The following is a 21,152-nucleotide window of genomic DNA, read 5'->3' as shown; positions in this document are numbered from 1 at the left end:
GGCAGAGTGTCGGTGCACTCAGCGATGAGAGTTTTGGGGTCCATGGTGTCGGCATTCGACATGGTGGAGTTTGCCCAGTTCCATTCCAGGCCCCTGCAGGGGCTGATTCTTTCAGAATGGAACGGATTGCCACACAGGATCCGCTCTCAGATGCTGGTGTTGTCCTCGGAGGTGCGTCTGTCCCTAGCCTGGTGGCTGCAGACAGCGCATCTCCTGGAGGGGCGCCCCTTTTGGATCCCGGAATGGGTTCTGCTCACGACAGATTCCAGTCTCCGGGGTTGGGGGGCGGTGACAGGTTCCTTGTCACTTCAGGGTCGTTGGTCGGCGGAGGAAGCGATTCTTCCCATCAACATCCTGGAACTGCGGGCAGTATACAGAGCCCTGCAGTCGTCCAGCACCGCTCTTCACGGAAGGGCCGTTCAGGTGCAGTCAGACAACGCCACCACGGTGGCGTACATCAATCACCAGGGAGGGACTCGCAGTCGAGCTGCGATGTCGGAGGTGTCCTGCGTCCTGGCTTGGGCGGAGCGCTATCTTCCAGCTCTCTCGGCAGTTTTCATCCCAGGAGTCCTCAATTGGGAGGCAGACTTCCTCAGCCGTTACGATGTGCATCCCGGGGAATGGTCGCTTCATCCAGAGGTATTCCAACTACTCGTGGACAAGTGGGGGCTGCCAGAGCTGGACCTGATGGCGTCCCGTTACAATCACAAGCTGCCTGTGTACGGGTCAAGGACAAGGGACGCAGGCGCAAGTCTGATAGACGCGCTGTCGGTGAAATGGCTGTTTCAACTGGCTTACTTGTTCCCTCCGATATCTCTGCTGCCTCGGGTCCTGCGCAAGTTCAAACAGGACGGAGGCACACTGATCCTGGTGGCCCCAGCGTGGCCCAGAAGGCCGTGGTACTCCGATCTGCGGAGCCTGTCCATCGACGCTCCGTACCTCCTACCTCAACGGCGGGACCTGTTGTCTCAGGGGCCCTGTCTTCACCCGGATCTGGGTCGACTATCTTTGACGGCGTGGCTCTTGAGACAGCCATCCTGAGGTCTCGGGGCTTTTCTAGCTCCGTTATTACCACCATGCTGAGGGCGCGCAAGCCTGCTTCCGCGAGGATCTATCACAGAGTGTGGCACACTTACTTTCAGTGGTGCGAGGCCAGAAACTATGATCCCCAGGTGTTCCGAGTTTCGCGTATTCTGGCTTTCCTTCAGTCCGGTTTGGACTTAGGATTACGTCTTTCTTCACTGAAGGTACACATGTCTGGTCTGTCGGTGTGGTTCCAGCGCAGGATCGATGCTATGCCGGACGTACACACCTTTTTCCAGGGTGTTTTGAGAATCCAGCCTCCCTTTGTGCCACCTGTGGCCCCGTGGGATTTGGCGGTGGTTCTTAGGGCCTTACAGGGTCCTCCTTTTGAGCCCTTGGAGTCAGTGGAGCTCAAGTGGCTAACTTTTAAAACTGTTTTCCTCTTGGCAATTGCTTCTGCCAGGAGGGTTTCAGATTTGGGGGCGCTTTCTTGTCGTCCCCCTTTTCTGATTTTTCATCAGGACAGAGCGGTGCTTCGCACTCGTCCTGATTTCCTACCTAAGGTGGTTTCCAGGTTCCACATTAATCAGGAAATTGTTGTACCAGCCTTTCAGTCACCTGATCTTTCGGCTGGGGAGACTTCCTTAGACGTTGTAAGGGCACTCCAGGTTTATGTGGTCCGGACTAGTTCTGTGAGGAAGTCGGATTCTTTGTTTATCCTCTTTGGTTTTCACAAGAGGGGTTGGCCTGCCAACAAACAGACTCTAGCCCGTTGGCTTCGTTCTGTTATTATTGAGGCTTATATGCAGGAGGGTTTACCTGTTCCAGGCTCTGTTAAGGCTCATTCCACTCGGTCCGTGGGCCCTTCTTGGGCTGCTAGCCGTGGCGCCTCTGCTGTTCAGCTCTGTAAGGCGGCCACCTGGTCTTCCATTCAGACCTTTTTGAGGTTCTATGCGTTTGACACCTTTGCCTCTCAGGATGCATCCTTTGGGCGCCGGGTTCTCCTATCAGCACAGGAGCGTCCCCGCCCTTAGTTGGACTGCTTTGGGACATCCCCAAGGTCACCCTGTGGACCCCTATGGACCCTGAAGTAGAAAACAAGAGATATGGTAAGAACTTGCCTTTGTTATCTCTGTTTCCATGAAGTCCATAGGGTCCACAGGGCACCCGCCCTGACGCACCTGGCTTCATATGGGCTCTGTGACTGGTCACCGGTTTTCCGTCTCCCATTTCTGTGAGTATGGTTCTTGTGTGTTCCAGTCTTCCTTCTCTCTGTTTCGTCTCCTCCGGCCTGGGCTGCTTACCAACTGAGGTGCCTGTGGCTCGGGGGCGGGGTATAGGGGAGGTTGGACCCAAGTGCATCCTGGGAGCAGCTGAAAGCTTTAACTCCGTGGTGCCCGAGGATCCAGGATCCAGCTATACCCCAAGGTCACCCTGTGGACCCTATGGACTTCGTAGAAACAGAGATAACAAAGGTAAGTTCTTACCATATCTCTTGTTTTTTAAAGAACTATGTTCAGAGCGACAAGTGGCAGACTGTCCGTACTGTAGGTCAGTCTTTCCCTAGGCAGTCAGCTGCCAAGTCGAACGCCAAGCCTAAGAAACGGGCCTGGAGCGCCAGACGCCCTACTTCTAAACCAGAGGACAAACCCTATGCCTGATGGGATGGGCCTCCCTCCCTCTGGGGGATCCCAGGGTGGAGGCCGACTTCTTCAGTTCGCCCAGCGCTGGTGTCATACCACCAAGGAAGCTTGGGTAAAAGTGGTCTCTCAGGGATCCGCCCTCTCATTCCGTCAAAGACATCCCCACCAGTTTTTCTGCACAAGCCCTCCTTCGAACTAGGACAAGGCCTTACAGCTGCAAACAGCCATACAGTCCTTGCTGAAAGCAGGGATAATTGTACTAGTTCCCCTAACTCAACGAGGGACTGGTTATTACTCTGGTTTCTGGTTCAGAAGCCAAATGGGTCCCATCTGCCTATCCTCCACCTCAAATCTCTGAACAAGTTCCTCAGGGTGCCCAGGTTCAGGATGGAATCCTTACGATCCATCATACTGGCTATGGAGCCTGGGGTTTACATGTCCAGGACATTCAGGATGCATACCTGCTTGTGCCCATAACGCTTTCTCACTAGCGTTATCTGCGGTTTGCTATTCTGCAACAACATTTCCACTTTCGGGCACTGCCCTTTAGCCTATCCACGGCTCCAAGGGTATTTACCAAAGTTATGGCTGTCATGACAGCCCTTCTGCGGAGTCCGGGTATTTGGCTCCTGCCATATCTGGACGACCTCCTCTTGTAGGCGAGTTCTCCAGAAGTGCTTCACCACCACCTGCAACTGACCGTTGCTTATCTACAACCACATGGGTGGTTAATCAATTGGAAAAGTCCTCCCTAATTCCCTCACAGAATATGGTTCATTTGGGAGCCTTTTTGGACTCGCACCAGCAGAGAATCTTTCTAACACAGATGTCTCCGCAGTCGACAGGTGTCAGTCCACTCGGTGATGCAGGTTCTGGGATCCATGGTATCCACATTCGACATGGTGTAATATGCTCAGTTCCACTCAAGGCCCCTGCAGGGGCTGATTCTCTCCAGGTGGAACGGATTACCGTCGGATCAAGGCTCAGACGATAGTACTCTCTCTGGAAGTGCGCCTGTCATGGTGGCTACAGACATCTCATCTAACCAAGGGTCGCCCCTTTTGGATCCCGGACTGGGTACTTCTAACATCGGACACCAGTCTCCGGGGCTCGGTCGCAGTGACCGGTCCGCACTCATTTCAGGGCTGTTGGACAGCAGTCGAAGCAATCCTTCCAATCAACATATTGGAACTTCGGGCAGTGTACAGGGCCCTCATGATGGCAACACACATTCTTCACGGAAAAGCTGTGCAGGTTCCGGCCCAAAAACGCCGCCACAGTGGCTTACATCAACCATCAAGGAGGCACTCTAAGTCGGTTAGCAATGACAGAAGTGTCACACAATCTGACATGGGCGGTGTGTCACCTCCCGGCCATTTCTGCGGTGTTCATTACGGAAGTTCTCAATTGGGAAGCGGACTTCCTCAGCTGTCACGACGTGCACCCATGGTCTCTTCACCAAGAGGTGTTTCAACTCCTAGTGGACAAATGGGGCCTCCCAGAGGTGGACCTCATGGCCTTCCAACACAATTACAAGTTACCAGTGTACGGATCCAGAACGAGATGCCGAGGCAACCTTGGTGGACGCTCTGTCAGTGAAATGGACATTCCAGTTTGCGTACCTCTTTTCTCCGGTCTCCCTGCTTTCTCTGGTTCTTTGGAAGTTCAAGTAAGATGGAGGCACTGTCCTGCTGGTGGCTCCAACCTGGCCCAGGCTTCATTGGTACTTAGATCTTCTGAGTCTTTCCATCGACACTCCGTTCCTATTGCCTTAATGTCCGGACCTGTTGTCTCAGAGTCCTTGCCTTTACCCGGACCTAGATAGTCTGTCTTTGACGGCGTGGCTCTTGAGACATCCCTCCTAAGGTCCAAAGGATTCTCTAGCTCAGTTATCAACACGATGCTTAGAGCGCGTAAGCCAGCTTCTGCTAGGATCTACCACAGAGTGTGGCATACATATTTCCAGTGGTGTCGTACAAGAGATTATGACCCTCAAGATTTTCGTATTAGAATACTGGCATTTCTCCAAGCTGGATTGGACCTAGGCCTACGCCTGGCTTGGCTGAAGGTGCATGTCTTTGCACTATCAATGTAGTTCCTGCACAGAACGTCTCTGCTTCGATATATATCCACACCTTTCTCCAGGGTATTCTCCAGATTCAACCTCCCTTTGTCCCCACTGTGGCTCCTTGGGATTTGGCAGTAGTTCTTCGGATCCTCCAGGGTCCTCCATTTGAACCACTAGATTCGGTGGAATTGAAGTGGTAAACGGTTAAGACTTTCTTCTGGCAATTGCATCTGCCAGGAGGGTGTCAGAATTGGGGGCGCTCTCCAGTTGTCCCCCCTTTCTGATATTTCACCAGGACAGGGCTGTGCTTCGCACTCGCTCTGAGTTTCTTCCTAAGGTGGTTTCTGATTTCCATATTAATAAGGAAATTATAGTCCCGGCCTTTCAATCACCAGACCCCTCTCGGGTGAGGACTCATTGGATGTGGTCCGTGCTCTGAAGATTTATGTGGACTGTACCAGTTCCCTTCGGAAATCAGTCTTTGTTCCTGCTATTCGAATTTCACAAGAAGGGATGGCCTGCCAATAAGCAAACATTGGCTAGATGGCTTCGTATGACTATCTCAGAGGCTTACACACAGGCAGGCCTGCCTATTCTGACTTCTGTTAAGGCTCATTCTACTCGTCTGTGGGCCCCTCGCTGTGGCGCCTCGGCTCTTCAGCTTTGTAAGGCGGCCTCATGGTCTTCCATTCAGACTTTTCTAAGGTTCTATGCATTTGATATCTTCGCCTCTCAGGATGCTTCCTTTGGGCACCGGATACTCCTCTCAGCGCAGGAGCGTCCCCGCCCTTTAAATTACTACTTTGGGACATCCCCAAGATCTCCCTGTGGAGCCTGTGGACTCCGAAGAAGAAAATGAGTTATGGTAAGAACTAACCTTTAACACACTCTTCGAGGTCCATAGGGTTCACAGGGCACCCGCCCTGATGCACCTGGCTTCATATGGGCTATCGTACTGGTCACCGGTTTTCCTCTGGCCTTTGGCTTGTTACCAACTGAGATGCCTCTGACTCGGGAGCGGGGTATAGGGAGGATGGACAGCTTTAACTACGTGGTGCCCGGGGTCCAGATCTATCACCTACACACCAAGGTCTCCCTGTGGACCCTATGGACTTCAAAGAAAGAGTTGTTAAAGGTAAGTTCTTACCATAACTCATTATTTATTCGGTTCCTTCTGCATCTGGATGCACTTGTGAGAGTTCTCTATGGGGTAGCTTCAGGCTCACTTATCTGGTGAAGGGCCTTGGCCCAGCCTCCATCCCCCAGCACTTTGCAGTGGCCCCCAGATGTAGGCATGGGCTAGTACTAAAATCTCCTTGTTTCTAACTGTGACTACTGAAAGCACCAGGTGTGTAAGGGTAGCATCCTCCTCCTGTGCGAGTGCCTGGCCCTGCTCATTATGTAACCAGTAACAGCACCATGTCCTCTCATTGTCCATCCCCTTGTTACAGAGCATGAGGAGCGCGAGCGGGTTGAGAATGAGAAGAGAGAAGCTGAGCAACGCGAATACCAAGAGCGCATCCGGAAGCTGGAGGAGCAGGAGCGTAAGAAGCGCCAGAGAGAGCTAGAGATTGAAGAGCGGGAACGCCGGCGTGACGAGGAGCGCAGAGGGGGCGATGATTCTTTCAGAAAGGTGCGTCAGCTGTTTACCTCTGATGCTATGTGATTGGGGCCCCTGGGGTGGGAGGAGCTGCGTGTTATGGTATGCGCACACGTCTCGTCTAGTGTGCACACTGATCCCCCCCCCCCCCCCATATGTCATACTGGGAGAACCCTGTGCAGACCCTACACTCACAGTTTACACGGACCCCCCTCCCCCATATGTTATTACACTGGGAGAACCCTGTGCAGACCCTACACTCACAGTGCACACTGACCCCCCCCCCCCCCATATGTCGTACTGGGAGAACCCTGTGCAGACCCTACACTCACAGTTTACACGGACCCCCCTCCCCCATATGTTATTACACTGGGAGAACCCTGTGCAGACCCTACACTCACAGTGCACACTGACCCCCCCCCCATATGTCGTACTGGGAGAACCCTGTGCAGACCCTACACTCACAGTTTACACGGACCCCCCTCCCCCATATGTTATTACACTGGGAGAACCCTGTGCAGACCCTACACTCACAGTGCACACTGATCCCCCCCCCCCCCATATGTTATTACACTGGGAGAACCCTACACTCACAGTGCACACTGATCCCCCCCCCCCCCCCCATATGTCATACCGGGAGAACCCTGTGCAGACCCTACACTCACAGTGCACACTGATTCCCCCCCCCCCCCCCCCCCCATATGTCAGTACACTGGGAGAACCCTGTGCAGACCCTACACTCACAGTGCACACGGATCCCCCCCCCCCCATATGTCATTACACTGGGAGAACCCTGTGCAGACCCTACACTCACAGTGCACACTGATCCCCCCCCCCCCCCCCATATGTTATTACACTGGGAGAACCCTGTGCAGACCCTACACTCACAGTGCACACTGATCCCCCCCCCCCCCATATGTCATACTGGGAGAACCCTGTGCAGACCCTACACTCACAGTGCACACTGATCCCCCCCCCCCCCCTAAATGTCATTACACTGGGAGAACCCTACACTCACAGTGCACACGGATCCCCCCCCCCCCATATGTCATTACACTGGGAGAACCCTGTGCAGACCCTACACTCACAGTGCACACGGACCCCCCTCCCCCATATGTCATTACACTGGGAGAACCCTACACTCGCAGTGCACACTGATCCCCCCCCCCCCCCCCATATGTCATACTGGGAGAACCCTGTGCAGACCCTACACTCTCAGTGCACACGGATCCCCCCCCCCCCATATGTCATTACATTGGGAGAACCCTGTGCAGACCCTACACTCACAGTGCACACGGATCCCCCCCCCCCCCATATGTTATTACACTGGGAGAACCCTGTGCAGACCCTACACTCACAGTGCACACGGACACCCCCCCCCCCCCCCCCCCCCCATATGTCATTACACTGGGAGAACCCTACACTCACAGTGCACACTGATCCCCCCCCCCATATGTCATACTGGGAGAACCCTGTGCAGACCCTACACTCACAGTGCACACTGATCCCCCCCCCCCCCCATATGTCATTACACTGGGAGAACCCCGTGCAGACCCTACACTCACAGTGCACACGGACGCCCCCCCCATATGTCATTACACTGGGAGAACCCCGTGCAGTGTACTCACAGTGCACACGGATCCCCCCTCCCCCCCCACCCCCCAATATGTCATACTGGGAGAACCCTGTGCAGATCCTACACTCTCAGTGCACACTGATCCCCCTCCCCCATATGTCATACTGGGAGAACCCTGTGCAGACCCTACACTCACAGTGCACACGGATCCCCCCCCCCCATATGTCATTACATTGGGAGAACCCTACACTCACAGTGCACACGGATCTCCCCCCCCCCCCATATGTCATACTGGGAGAACCCTGTGCAGACCCTACACTCACAGTGCACACGGATCCCCCTCCCCCCATATGTTATTACACTGGGAGAACCCTGTGCAGACCCTACACTCAGTGCACACGGATCCCCGTCCCCCATATGTCATACTGGGAGAACCCTGTGCAGACCCTACACTCACAGTGCACACTGATCCCCCTCCCCCATATGTCATACTGGGAGAACCCTGTGCAGACCCTACACTCACAGTGCACGCGGATCCCCCCCCATATGTTGTTACACTGGGAGAACCCTGTGCAGACCCTACACTCTCAGTGCACACTGATCCCCCCCCCCCCCCCCCATATGTCATTACACTGGGAGAACCCTACACTCACAGTGCACACGGATCCCCCCCCCCCCATATGTCAATACACTGGGAGAACCCTGTGCAGACCCTACACTCACAGTGCACATGGATCACCCTCCCCCATATGTCATACTGGGAGAACCCTGTGCAGACCCTACACTCACAGTGCACACGGATCCCCCCCCCCTCCCCCATATGTTATTACACTTGGAGAACCCTGTGCAGACCCTACACTCACAGTGCACACGGATCCCCCCCCCATATGTTATTACACTGGGAGAACCCTGTGCAGACCCTATACTCACAGTGCACACTGATCCCCCCCCGCCAATATGTCATACTGGGAGAACCCTGTGCAGACCCTACACTCACAGTGCACACTGATCCCCCTCCCCCCATTTGTCATTACACTGGGAGAACCCTGTGCAGACCCTACACTCACAGTGCACACGGACCCCCCTCCCCCATATGCCATTACACTGGGAGAACCCTACACTCGCAGTGCACACTGATCCCCCTCCCCCATATGTCATACTGGGAGAGCCCTGTGCAGACCCTACACTCACAGTGCACACGGACCCCCCCTCCCCCATATGTCATTACACTGGGAGAACCCTGTGCAGATCCTACACTCACAGTGCACACGGATCCCCCCCCCCCCCAATATGTCATACTGGAGAACCCTGTGCAGACCCTACACTCTCAGTGCACACTGATCCCCCCCCCCCCATATGTCATACTGGGAGAACCCTGTGCAGACCCTACACTCACAGAGCACACGGATCCCCACCCCCCCATATGTCATTACACTGGGAGAACCCTGCGCAGACCCTACACTCACAGTGCACACTGATCCCTCTCCCCTCCCATATGTTATTACACTGGGAGAACCCTGTGCCGACCCTACACTCACAGTGCACACGGATCCCCCCCCCATATGTTATTACACTGGGAGAACCCTGTGCAGACCCTACACTCACAGTGCACACTGATCCCCCTCCCCCATATGTCATACTGGGAGAACCCTGTGCAGACCCTACACTCGCAGTGCACACGGACCCCCCTCCCCATATGTCATTACACTGGGAGAACCCTACACTCGCAGTGCACACTGATCCCCCTCCCCCATAAGTCATACTGGGAGAACCCTGTGCAGACCCTACACTCACAGTGCACACTGATCCCCCCCCCCCCATATGTCATACTGGGAGAACCCTGTGCATACCCTACACTCACAGTGCACACGGATCCCCCCCCCCATATGTTATTACACTGGGAGAACCCTGTGCAGACCCTACACTTACAGTACACATTGATTCCCCCCCCCCCCATATGTCATACTGGGAGAACCCTGTGCAGACCCTACACTCACAGTGCACACGGACACCCCCCCCCTTCATATGTTATTACACTGGGAGAACCCTGCGCAGACCCTACACTCACAGTGCACACGGACCCCCCCCCCATATGTTATTACACTGGGAGAACCCTGTGCAGACCCTACACTTACAGTACACATTGATTTCCCCCCCCCCCATATGTCATACTGGGAGAACCCTGTGCATACCCTACACTCACAGTGCACACGGATCCCCCCCCCTCCATATGTCATTACACTGGGAGAACCCTGTGCAGACCCTACACTCACAGTGCACACGGATCCCCCTCCCCCCATATGTCATTACACTGGGAGAACCCTGTGCAGACCCTACACTCACAGTGCACACGGACCCCCCTCCCCCATATGTCATTACACTGGGAGAACCCTACACTCGCAGTGCACACTGATCCCCCCCCCCCCCATATGTCATACTGGGAGAACCCTGTGCAGACCCTACACTCTCAGTGCACACGGATCCCCCCCCCCCCCCCCATATGTTATTACACTGGGAGAACCCTGTGCAGACCCTACACTCACAGTGCACACGGATCCCCCCCCCCCCATATGTCATTACATTGGGAGAGCCCTACACTCACAGTGCACACTGATCCCCCTCCCCCATATGTCATACTGGGAGAACCCTGTGCAGACCCTACACTCACAGTGCACACGGATCCCCCCCCCCCCATATGTCATTACATTGGGAGAACCCTGTGCAGACCCTACACTCACAGTGCACACGGATCCCCCCCCCCCCCATATGTTATTACACTGGGAGAACCCTGTGCAGACCCTACACTCACAGTGCACACGGACACCCCCCCCCCCCCCCCCCCCCCCATATGTCATTACACTGGGAGAACCCTACACTCACAGTGCACACTGATCCCCCCCCCATATGTCATACTGGGAGAACCCTGTGCAGACCCTACACTCACAGTGCACACTGATCCCCCCCCCCCCATATGTCATTACACTGGGAGAACCCTGTGCAGACCCTACACTCACAGTGCACACGGACGCCCCCCCCATATGTCATTACACTGGGAGAACCCCGTGCAGTGTACTCACAGTGCACACGGATCCCCCCTCCCCCCCCACCCCCCAATATGTCATTCTGGGAGAACCCTGTGCAGATCCTACACTCTCAGTGCACACTGATCCCCCTCCCCCATATGTCATACTGGGAGAACCCTGTGCAGACCCTACACTCACAGTGCACACGGATCCCCCCCCCCCCCATATGTCATTACATTGGGAGAACCCTACACTCACAGTGCACACGGATCTCCCCCCCCCCCCCCCCCCATATGTCATTACACTGGGAGAACCCTGTGCAGACCCTACACGCACAGTGCACACGGATCCCCCTCCCCCCATATGTTATTACACTGGGAGAACCCTGTGCAGACCCTACACTCAGTGCACACGGATCCCCCCCCCCATATGTCTTACTGGGAGAACCCTGTGCAGACCCTACACTCACAGTGCACACTGATCCCCGTCCCCCATATGTCATACTGGGAGAACCCTGTGCAGACCCTACACTCACAGTGCACACTGATCCCCCTCCCCCATATGTCATACTGGGAGAACCCTGTGCAGACCCTACACTCACAGTGCACGCGGATCCCCCCCCATATGTTGTTACACTGGGAGAACCCTGTGCAGACCCTACACTCTCAGTGCACACTGATCCCCCCATATGTCATTACACTGGGAGAACCCTGTGCAGACCCTACACTCACAGTGCACACGGATCCCCCATGTCATTTGCTCTGAGGTTGAGATTTAGTCTAAAGCAATGGTCTCCAGCCTGTAGCTCGCGAGCTACCGGTAGCTTTCGGCCGTAATTTGAGTAGCTCGCCTATCTTCAGTACTGCTGAATTAAGTGCCCTCTGACAAAGCTTTGGCTGGAGGTCATTGCCCTAGGGGGGCACAATGGGTGGCGGACGCCATCTGGACATCACAAGAGTCGACTGCATTTGGGGCGAGTGACTCCCGGCCAACCCTGCCTATGTCTACTGCTCCTCTACTGTATTTACCTCCTTGGAGACGGTAATTAAAAGTGAAATGTGCACAATCACTGTGTTAATTAAATGCATTTTCTATGAAACATTTTCATTATGATTTACATTTTTTTGGTTAATGGTCAGAATTTATTTATTTTTTTCACAAATGTTCGTCCTGTAGCGCTTCAGGAGATGTCATTTTTCCCCAGTAGCTCACATCCCAGTTAAGGTTGGCGGCCACTGGTCTAAAGTACCTGCAGCAACTTCATATCCTCCCTTATCTCCCTAACAGGAACCCTCCCGCTGGGGTGACAAAGAAGCCGACAGTGGCTGGAGACGGGGCGCAGATCCTGCAGATGAGCGCAAACTCGCACCTCCTGATAGGTAAATACAACTTTTATTTATTCCCTTGAAGTACTGGCAGCTATGTAGTAACATGGTGTTAGGTGAGAATACAGATGTCCTCAATATTGAAACTTAATTATTTTTATTGTCTTTTGCTGCTTTATTTCAGGGAATGGCGCAGGGCCGGCCAGGACCCCGAAAAGCCAGAAAAAGAAGATATTGCCCCAGAGCAGGAAGAAATTCCTAGTTTCAGAAAGGACGCTGAAAGTCAGCCATCTCGTTTGGATGAGGGCAAAGCGCGATTTGGTGGTGATCGTACACCACCACACCGTGCCCAAATTGAAGATAAAGGCCCAAAACGTGAAATTGAAGAGGACAAGGTGTCATGGAGAGGTGCAGAAGAGGATAGTGGCCCTAGGCGGGGCTTTGATGAGGACCGCGGCCCTAGGCGGGGCTTTGATGAGGACCGCGGCCCTAGGCGGGGCTTTGATGAGGACCGCGGCCCTAGGCGGGGCTTTGATGAGGACCGCGGCCCTAGGCGGGGCTTTGATGAGGACCGCGGCCCTAGGCGAGGCTTTGATGAGGATCGAGGCCCTAGGCGAGGCTTTGAGGAGGATCGAGGCCCTAGGCGAGGCTTTGATGAGGATCGTGGCCCTAGACGGGGATTTGACGAGGACCGCGGACCCAGGAGAGGCTTTGACGAGGACCGCGGTCCCAGGAGGGGCTTTGACGATGACCGTGGTCCCAGGAGGGGCTTTGACGATGACCGCGGTCCCAGGAGGGGCTTTGACGATGACCGTGGTCCCAGGAGGGGCTTTGACGATGACCGCGGTCCCAGGAGAGGCTTTGACGATGACCGCGGTCCCAGGAGGGGCTTTGATGATGACCGCGGTCCCAGGAGGGGCTTTGACGAGGATCGTGGTCCCAGGAGAGGCTTTGATGAAGATCGGGGGCCACGCCGGGGCTTTGATGAAGATCGGGGGCCACGCCGGGGCTTTGATGAAGATCGAACACCGCGCAGAGGTTTGGATGAAGACCGTGGGTCATGGAGAAGCGGGGATGACGACAGGGTTCCCAGGCGAGGCGCGGATGACGACAGGGTTCCCAGGCGAGGCGGGGATGACGACAGGGGTCCCAGGCGAGGCGGGGATGATGAAGACCAAGTACCCTGGAAACCCATTGGGTCAACTCGCCCAGGTAAGTGCAGGCAGCTTTTTGTAGCATTAGAAGGTGGGCATATGGGAAGTGGGGATTGTTAATACTGATAGAAAGTGGGCATTGCTGGGGCTGGGAGCAGCCCATCAACATAGTTGAAATACCTGTGGAGAAGGTAACAGTTAGCGAAGCCTGAAACCATTAGGGAGTGTACAAGGAACCTTCAGCAGAAAGAAGAGGAGTGTGTGGGGGTGGGTGGGGGCGTGTTAATGGATGACAGACAATCGGGTACAAAGCTAGCTATAGAACTGAATTTTAACTGTGAAGTGTTCAGTAATGTGGACGTAATGATTGTAGGTTGGCTCGACTTAAGCAGAGAGTAGAATGTGGGGAAGACACTGTAGGGTTTTGTTGGCTTCTGATAAATGTTCATATTAGAGACCCACAGTGGAGAGCCGTGCAGATGGGAACCAGCAGAAACCTGCGTGATGCTTGTGAGGGGGGATGGTGGGAACAGTGCGGGAGATCTGACCTATCTGCGTTTAGGAGAGCAACGTTGGCAGAGGTGCCACCATTGAGGAATGGCCAGACAGCCGATATGCCCTTACCGGTCCTATACCTGCTGGGTGTAGGTGGCAGGGATTTGATCAGTAGTGTCCTGACTCCTGCAGTTCTTCCATAGAAGTGGGCAGTGGGCTGGCACTTTACACTGTTAGCGGGCGTTCCGGCTGAAGATGGTCTCTGTCTGGAGAATGTTACCCCAGTAGAGCTCATCAGTGTCTCCCTGTATAGTGGTGGAGTGGAGGGAGGAGCAGGAGATGGGGTACATTGGAACAAGGGTAGTAAAACACATTGGCATAGTTAGCTGCCGGCAGTATACGCCGTGAATTCATTAAGCGTCTCGTGCTCGTGTGTGGGCAGTTCTTGGTGGTAAACATACAGTTTATTGGAGTTTGCTATATTCTGCACCAGACTTATTATAACTGCGCTTCGTCAGACCTCTAGTCACTCTTCTGTCCTTCCTCTCACTAATCAGGGGGCTGGCGCGATCGCGAGAAAGCCCGTGAGGACAGCTGGGGCCCACCCCGGGAAACGAACGATTCTGAAGATCAGCAATGGTCCAGGAAAGACAGCGAGCCCGCCTCAGAGGAGAAACGGCCAATCAGGTGAGTCTGTGTGACGTGGGGCTCATTAGACAAGCTGCACTCCCTCTGTAGGGGTCTAAGTGACGCATCTTTTCCCAGAGAGGAATCTGCCTGGAGACCCGGAGGAGTGAGACTGGCACCCAGTGACCAGGACAAAGGAGAGAGTCAAGAGAAACGACCCCTGAAGACAGAGCGGGAAGAGGGTACGTCACTTGCATGATTGATGAAATGATGGAAGCTCGTTGGGCATGCTGATGCGCTCATAAAGCCTCGTAAATCAGATATTGCTCCGTTTTCTAGCCGTTCATGTCTTCTGGACTGTCTCCTCTTATAGGTTTGTGATTGTAGGGCAGTGGTTCCCAAACTGTGTGCTGTGGGGTGCCTCAGGACACTTGCAGGGGTGCCTCAGGTGGGTGGTCCAGCACCAAATCAAATTATTTATGGTCAATGTAAATATGGTAACAAACAGAAGCGCATCCCTGTCACCACCACATAACTGACCCTAAGGATGACAGATCAGCACAATTTACTTCACTTTACTACATTTCTTCTCAGTAAGACACGTTTGGCTTAGGGGTGCCATGAAAACAATGCTGATACTCCAGGGTGCCGTGATTTATAAAAGTCTGGGAAGCACTGGCATAGGGACATTATACTGCCCCCTCCTGGCAGATGAGTAGAATGCAGCACCATTCGTCATTGCGTAGCTCGGTTTCTCTTCTCTATACTGCTGCAGATGACTTAACTCGTTCTCTTTCATCTACTCCAGAGGTATTCCACATGTGGCAGCTGTGGAACTACACATCCCAGTATGCCCTAAAAGCAAAACTGTGGCAGGGATTGCTGAGATGTGTAGTTGCACAGCGGCTGGAGAGCTGCATGACCTATACCGCTGCTCTGAGGTGTTTGTGGTGACCCAGTAACAATATCCAGAATTAGAGCAGGCACTGAGGGGCTGCTGCTTAGCTATTCTGTAAATTTCAGCCTGTTTATTTGCCTGTGTTCCAGCGAGCCCATGGCGGAAGGGCGAGGAGCGTGACGAACGCAGCACACCACAACGAGCGCCGCCAGGGGACAAGGAGAAAAGTTCATGGCGCACAGACAAGAAAGAGGAAAAGGAAGTGCCTCGTCGCGTCAGGCTTGAGACAGATGAAGAGGGATGGACGACTGTGCGTCGCTAGGTACATGATGATCCACGTCTCCCCCGTGTATTGGGAACATCTGCAGCCACCATACCCCTGTCCTGATCAGATTAATAAAATATTACCCGGCTGCGTTTCCTTCCCTTTCCCAAAGTCTTTGTTTATTTGTACTCATCGTGGGACCGCCTTACAGAAGTGCGTTCCTGGTGTAGGGTGGGGTAGGTCTCAGCCTCTGTCCTCCTAATTACAAGAGTAAGCGCTCCCCCTTTACAGAGCGTTATGGGCCAGATGTACGCTGAGGATCTGCGATGATTGCATGCAGCGGAACAACACCCAGCGGCTCAGTCGGGTGCAGCCCTGGCACCATCACATGGCTCCTAGAAAAGCTACTTACTATCTATTGTTTGAAATCATTTCCAGTAAGACAGAGGGTTCCTAGATATTCTCCTACATTAGCAATATGGTCTGCCATACGGCGTGTTTCATCTTCCGCACCTGTCCTTCATATTCCCCAACCTGAGGAGGAGAATGTAGTGTCTGGTTTTAGCTTTTTTTCTTTTCTGGTTTCTTTTCTCATTGCGGTGTGGCCTTGCTGGGTGTATCAGGCTAATATGCACTTTGATGTTTGGTCAACACAGGAATTACTGCTGCTTATTCAATTAAAAATAAATAAAACCTCGGCTACATGAAATGTCCGCCTTTCATTGCACACGGTGTAACCGGTTCTGATGAGGGCTCATTATCGCGTTCAGAGAGCAACTTGTGCCCTCAGGATAATGACCCACAACTATAGCTCAGGGAAGTCTCCTAGTGCCAGTGATCTCTGAATCCAGCCTCAGCTCAGGATGTACTGTTGGGTGAGGGTAATGTGGGTGCGGAGTCACAGAAGTATCATTGTATGATCTCCTGGTGAGTGTTCCAGTGATGTCTGTGACTCCAGCCTCAGCTCAGGATGTAGTGTTGGGTGAGGGTAATGTGGGTGCAGAGTCACAGAAGTATCATTGTATGATCTCCTTGATGTCTGTGACTCCAGCCTCTGCTCAGGATGTAGTGTTGGGTGAGGGTAATGTGGGTGCGGAGTCACAGAAGTATCATTGTATGATCTCCTGGTGAGTGTTCCAGTGATGTCTGTGACTCCAGCCTCAGCTCAGGATGTACTGTTGGGTGAGGGTAATGTGGGTGCAGAGTCACAGAAGTATCATTGTATGATCTGGTGACTGTTCCAGTGATCTCGGTGACTCCAACCTCAGCTCAGGGTGTAGTGTTGGGTGAGGGTAATGTGGGTGCTGAGTGACAGTAGAATAATTGTGGGGTCTCTTACCAGTGACTTTCTACTTCAGGGTCCACAGGGGGTCCACAGGGTTGACCTTGGGGGTTATAGCTGGAACAGGATCCATGGGCACCACACAGTTAAGCTTTTAGCTCCCAGGATGCACTTGGGTCCTCCTCTATACCCCGCCCCCGAGCCACAGGCACCTCAGTGTAAGCTGGTGCCCGGCCGGAGTCGGTCACCGCGCAGGGGGGCTGCAGGAGCAGCCCCCAGAAGCTTTTTATTTTAAGTTAGATTTTATTTATTTTTAATCTCTTTTTACTACAGACGGCAGCGAAGGGCTGTCTGTACAGACGCCCACGCTGCCGCTCTGATCCCCGACTGGCGCCGCGACGCCAGTACTGATCTGGGGATCGCGGCGGGAGGGCAGAGTCCGTACTCTGTCTACCTCCCAGGACTGCTGCCGGAGTCGCCGGGGATTCAGGTAAGCCGCGCGTCGCTGGCTAGCGGCGGCGCGCGGAATGCCTTAAATGCAGTCCTTTAGCCTTCGGTCCTGGGGACAGACCGGAGGCTGCTGGCAGTGGCGGCGGGCCCCCCCCATAACCCGTGGGACCACTAGACCACCAGGGATAAAGGGGCAAGCGGGAAGCCAGCATCCCTGGGGTTATGGCCAGCCAGGGGAGGAAGCCTTCCCTGTCAGCGGCTCCTCCCCTCAGCTCAGCGCGCCTTTCAGCACACAGTCTGGCGTCGCTGAGCTGCATCTACTCGGCCACTCCTCCTCTGAGGTCTCCAGCGGCCATTTTCCCAGTGGCAGCGCAGATCTCAGGGAGCACGCGGACCGCTCCCCCTGTGTACCTCTCCCCTGATTAAGGACAGCGTACACAGCACTATAGCCCTCCCAGACACTGAATCTGGGCAGGTTGATTGTAGTGTAAAGGTGCAGTGAGTATATCTTCCTGCATGGTATGTGACTTTTGCTAGTGCTGCCTGTCTGTGCTTATTTTCCGCTTACTGTCAGCTTATACCTATCCCTTTACTTCTCCTACAAGCCCTACAGGTGTGTGGGGGAGGGGTGTTTCTACTGACCTCACTTATATAGATCACGTATTTGTGAGGTCTGTCACATACAGTTGTGTGCTACTCAGTGCCATATTGTGGGCTGTTGTTCAGCACACCGGTGAGTGCGTTTTACTTCTACCCTGGTGCCAGATATATAATATATTCTGTCATGTCAGACGAGGAGGTTGAGCGCTCAGTGGCTCCGGTGTTGGCCTCCTGCGGACGCTGTTCTGCAGGAGTAGATAGGGAGGATTTGTCACAGGATGGCCTGTGTAGTCGATGCCAGGTGGCTCCTGGCCCATCCAGACCTTCTCTGGCGCAGGAACCACCGTGGGCGATGTTTTCTCAAGTGCTGGTGTCTATTGCGGACCGTCTGTCGGTCCCGACTGCTCTCCCTACTAGGGCGGTGCCCCAGCCGACCATTCCCCGGGTGTCCCGCAGTTATTGCGGAGTCCTCCTGGGTCTCAATCAGTAGGTCCCTATGCGGGGTTGCCTATGTATATACAGGCTTCCCCTGTGCCGCAGCAGCCTGTGGTACTTTTTCAGGCCCCTATGGCGACGCCTCCACCATGGGTGGATGTGCTCTCCAACTCCGTGCAAAATTTGGCGGCCGCTTCCTCGGCTTTTCAGTCAATGTTGCAGACTGACATGCCTTCTAGGATTTCTAAACGCCCACTCATGACACGGGCTGCTCAGGTATCGGACTCAGAGGGTTCCTCAGATGATGGGGAGGTCCCTGATGACACTGACTCGGACGCCTCGGTCCAGGAAATGGATACCAAGTCGTCCATTAATGTGCGAGCACTAGTTAGGGCGGTGCGAGCTATTCTTCTTATAGAGGATGAGGCACCGGTTCCTAAGTCGAAGTTTCCTAGTTTCAAAAAGACTAAGGTGGCTTCTGCGGTGTTTCCCTTGTCGGATCAGTTGACGGATCATATGGCGGTAGCTTGGCAGGCGCCCAGTAAGAGATTCCTTCCTCAGAAGCGGTTGGCTTCTAATTACCCCTTCCCTGAGGCACATTGTAAAAAATGGGAAACTCCACCGGCGGTGGATTCCCATGTCACCCGTTTAACTCGGGGCGCCACCTTACCATTACCGTCGATATCCTCGCTGAAGGATCCCACGGACAGGAAAGTTGAGACTTGCTTAAAGTCTATTTACTCCCTCTCCGGGGCGGTGGCCCGACCGTCCATGGCCATCTCCTGGGTGGCCAAGGCCATTGAGGGGTGGGCCAATGCATTGGAAGATACCTTCCCAGACGACGCTCCGGATGTCCAGCGGGCGTTGTTGGGACAAATGAGGGACGCTGCTTCTTACATTGGTGAAGCTTCTTTAGATGCTAGTCTGCTGACCTCGCGGGTATCGGCTGCAGCGGTGTCTGGCCGCCGATCCTTGTGGTTGCGGTCCTGGAGAGCGGACTCTGATTCAAAGAAGGGTCTGGAGGCCTTACCTTTCAATGGTGAATTACTATTTGGTCCGGACTTGGACAAAATAGTGGACACCCTGGCTAAATCCAAGTCGGCCTTCCTCCCTTCGGCGGCACTGCCTGCTAAGGTTCGGAGTTCGGCTTTTCGTTCCTTTCGGGTTCAGGGTAAGGCGAAAGGTCAGTCCTTCCCGTGACAGTCTGCGAGTAAGACTGCCTCTAAACCCAAGAAGCAAGCCTGGAGTGCTCGGCGCCCTTCTTCCAAGCAGGAAGATAAACCTGCGGCCTGATGGGACGGGCCTCCCTCTGGGGGACCTCAGAGTGGGAGGCCGACTTCTTCTATTTGCCCAGTGCTGGCACAATACCACCACGGATGCCTGGGTTCGAGAAGTGGTCTCCCAGGGGTACGCCCTGTCTTTTCGGCACAGACCACCCCACCAGTTTTTCTGCACAAGTCCTTCTCAGGACAAGACCAAGGCGTTACAGGTTCAGGAGGCTATAGAGTCCTTGCTGAAAGCAGGGGTCATTGTTCCCGTTCCTCTATCACAACGAGGGACGGGGTATTATTCGTCTCTGTTTCTGGTGCAGAAACCCAATGGTTCTCATCGCCCTATCCTCAACTTGAAGTCTCTGAACAAATTCCTCAGAGTTCCCAAGTTCAGGATGGAAACGTTACGTTCCATCATTCTGGCGATGGAACCGGGGGATTACATGGTGTCCCTGGACATCCAGGACGCCTACCTCCATGTTCCGATAGCATCTTCACACCAGCGGTATCTGAGGTTCGCTATCCTTCAACACCACTATCAGTTCCGGGGGCTACCCTTTGGTCTCTCCACGGCACCGAGGGTGTTCACGAAGATTATGGCGGTCATGGCCGCACATCTTCGGAACCAGAATGTACGGCTGGTGCCGTATCTGGACGACCTCCTATTGCTGGCGAGCTCCCCGGAGGTACTGCTTCAACATCTCCACCTGACGATCGCTTGCCTGCAAGCACACGGGTGGTTGATAAATTGGAAAAAGTCCTCCCTGATTCCATCTCAGCGGATGGTTCATTTGGGAGCCCTGCTGGATTCGCGTCAGCAAAGGATCTTCCTGACTCCGGAGAAGGTCGCCTCCCTACAGCTGCGGATACACAGTTGCCTGAGCCGTTGCCGCCTGTCGGTCCATTCGGCTATGAGAGTTCTGGGGTCCATGGTGTCGACATTCGACATGGTGGAATTTGCCCAGTTCCATTCCCGGCCCCTGCAGGGGCTGATTCTATCAGAATGGAACGGGTTACCTCACCGGATCCGCTCTCAGGTGCTGGTGTTGTCTCCGGACGTTCGGCAATCTTTGGCTTGGTGGCTTCAGACAGCTCATCTGGTCGAGGGGCGCCCATTTTGGATCCCGGACTGGGTCCTGCTCACGACGGATGCCAGTCTCCGGGGTTGGGGGGCAGTGACCGGCTCTTTGTCGCTTCAGGGTTTTTGGTCAGCGGAAGAAGCACTTCTCCCCATCAACATCCTGGAACTGCGGGCAGTATACAGGGCCCTGCAGTCGTCCGGCCCCGCTCTTAACGGAAGGGCGGTACAGGTGCAGTCCGACAACGCCACCACGGTGGCGTATATCAACCACCAAGGCGGAACTCGCAGTCAGGCAGCGATGTCGGAGGTGTCTCGTATCCTGACTTGGGCCAGCCT

General features: G+C 54.3%; 1 protein-coding gene across 1 annotated transcript in view; it reads left to right on the top strand.

Moving 5' to 3' along the window:
- EIF3A (eukaryotic translation initiation factor 3 subunit A) overlaps positions 1 to 15,868 on the top strand; it is a 49,367-nt gene extending 33,499 nt beyond the window's left edge. The window contains exons 17-22 of the mRNA XM_088466449.1: positions 6,186 to 6,367; positions 12,221 to 12,312; positions 12,443 to 13,470; positions 14,465 to 14,594; positions 14,673 to 14,776; positions 15,582 to 15,868. Of these exons, the coding sequence (XP_088322575.1) occupies positions 6,186 to 6,367; positions 12,221 to 12,312; positions 12,443 to 13,470; positions 14,465 to 14,594; positions 14,673 to 14,776; positions 15,582 to 15,754 (1,709 nt within the window). The 3' untranslated portion in view covers positions 15,755 to 15,868. The remainder of the gene's footprint in view (positions 1 to 6,185; positions 6,368 to 12,220; positions 12,313 to 12,442; positions 13,471 to 14,464; positions 14,595 to 14,672; positions 14,777 to 15,581) is intronic.
- The last annotated feature ends 5,284 nt before the right edge of the window (positions 15,869 to 21,152 follow it).

The sequence above is a fragment of the Taudactylus pleione genome, unplaced genomic scaffold, assembly GCF_031769625.1.
Source record: "Taudactylus pleione unplaced genomic scaffold, aTauple2 ptg003137l, whole genome shotgun sequence".
Taxonomy (NCBI): Eukaryota; Metazoa; Chordata; class Amphibia; order Anura; family Myobatrachidae; genus Taudactylus; species Taudactylus pleione.
The sequence above is the reverse complement of the archived record's forward strand: the minus strand, read 5'-3'. Positions and strand labels throughout refer to the sequence as shown.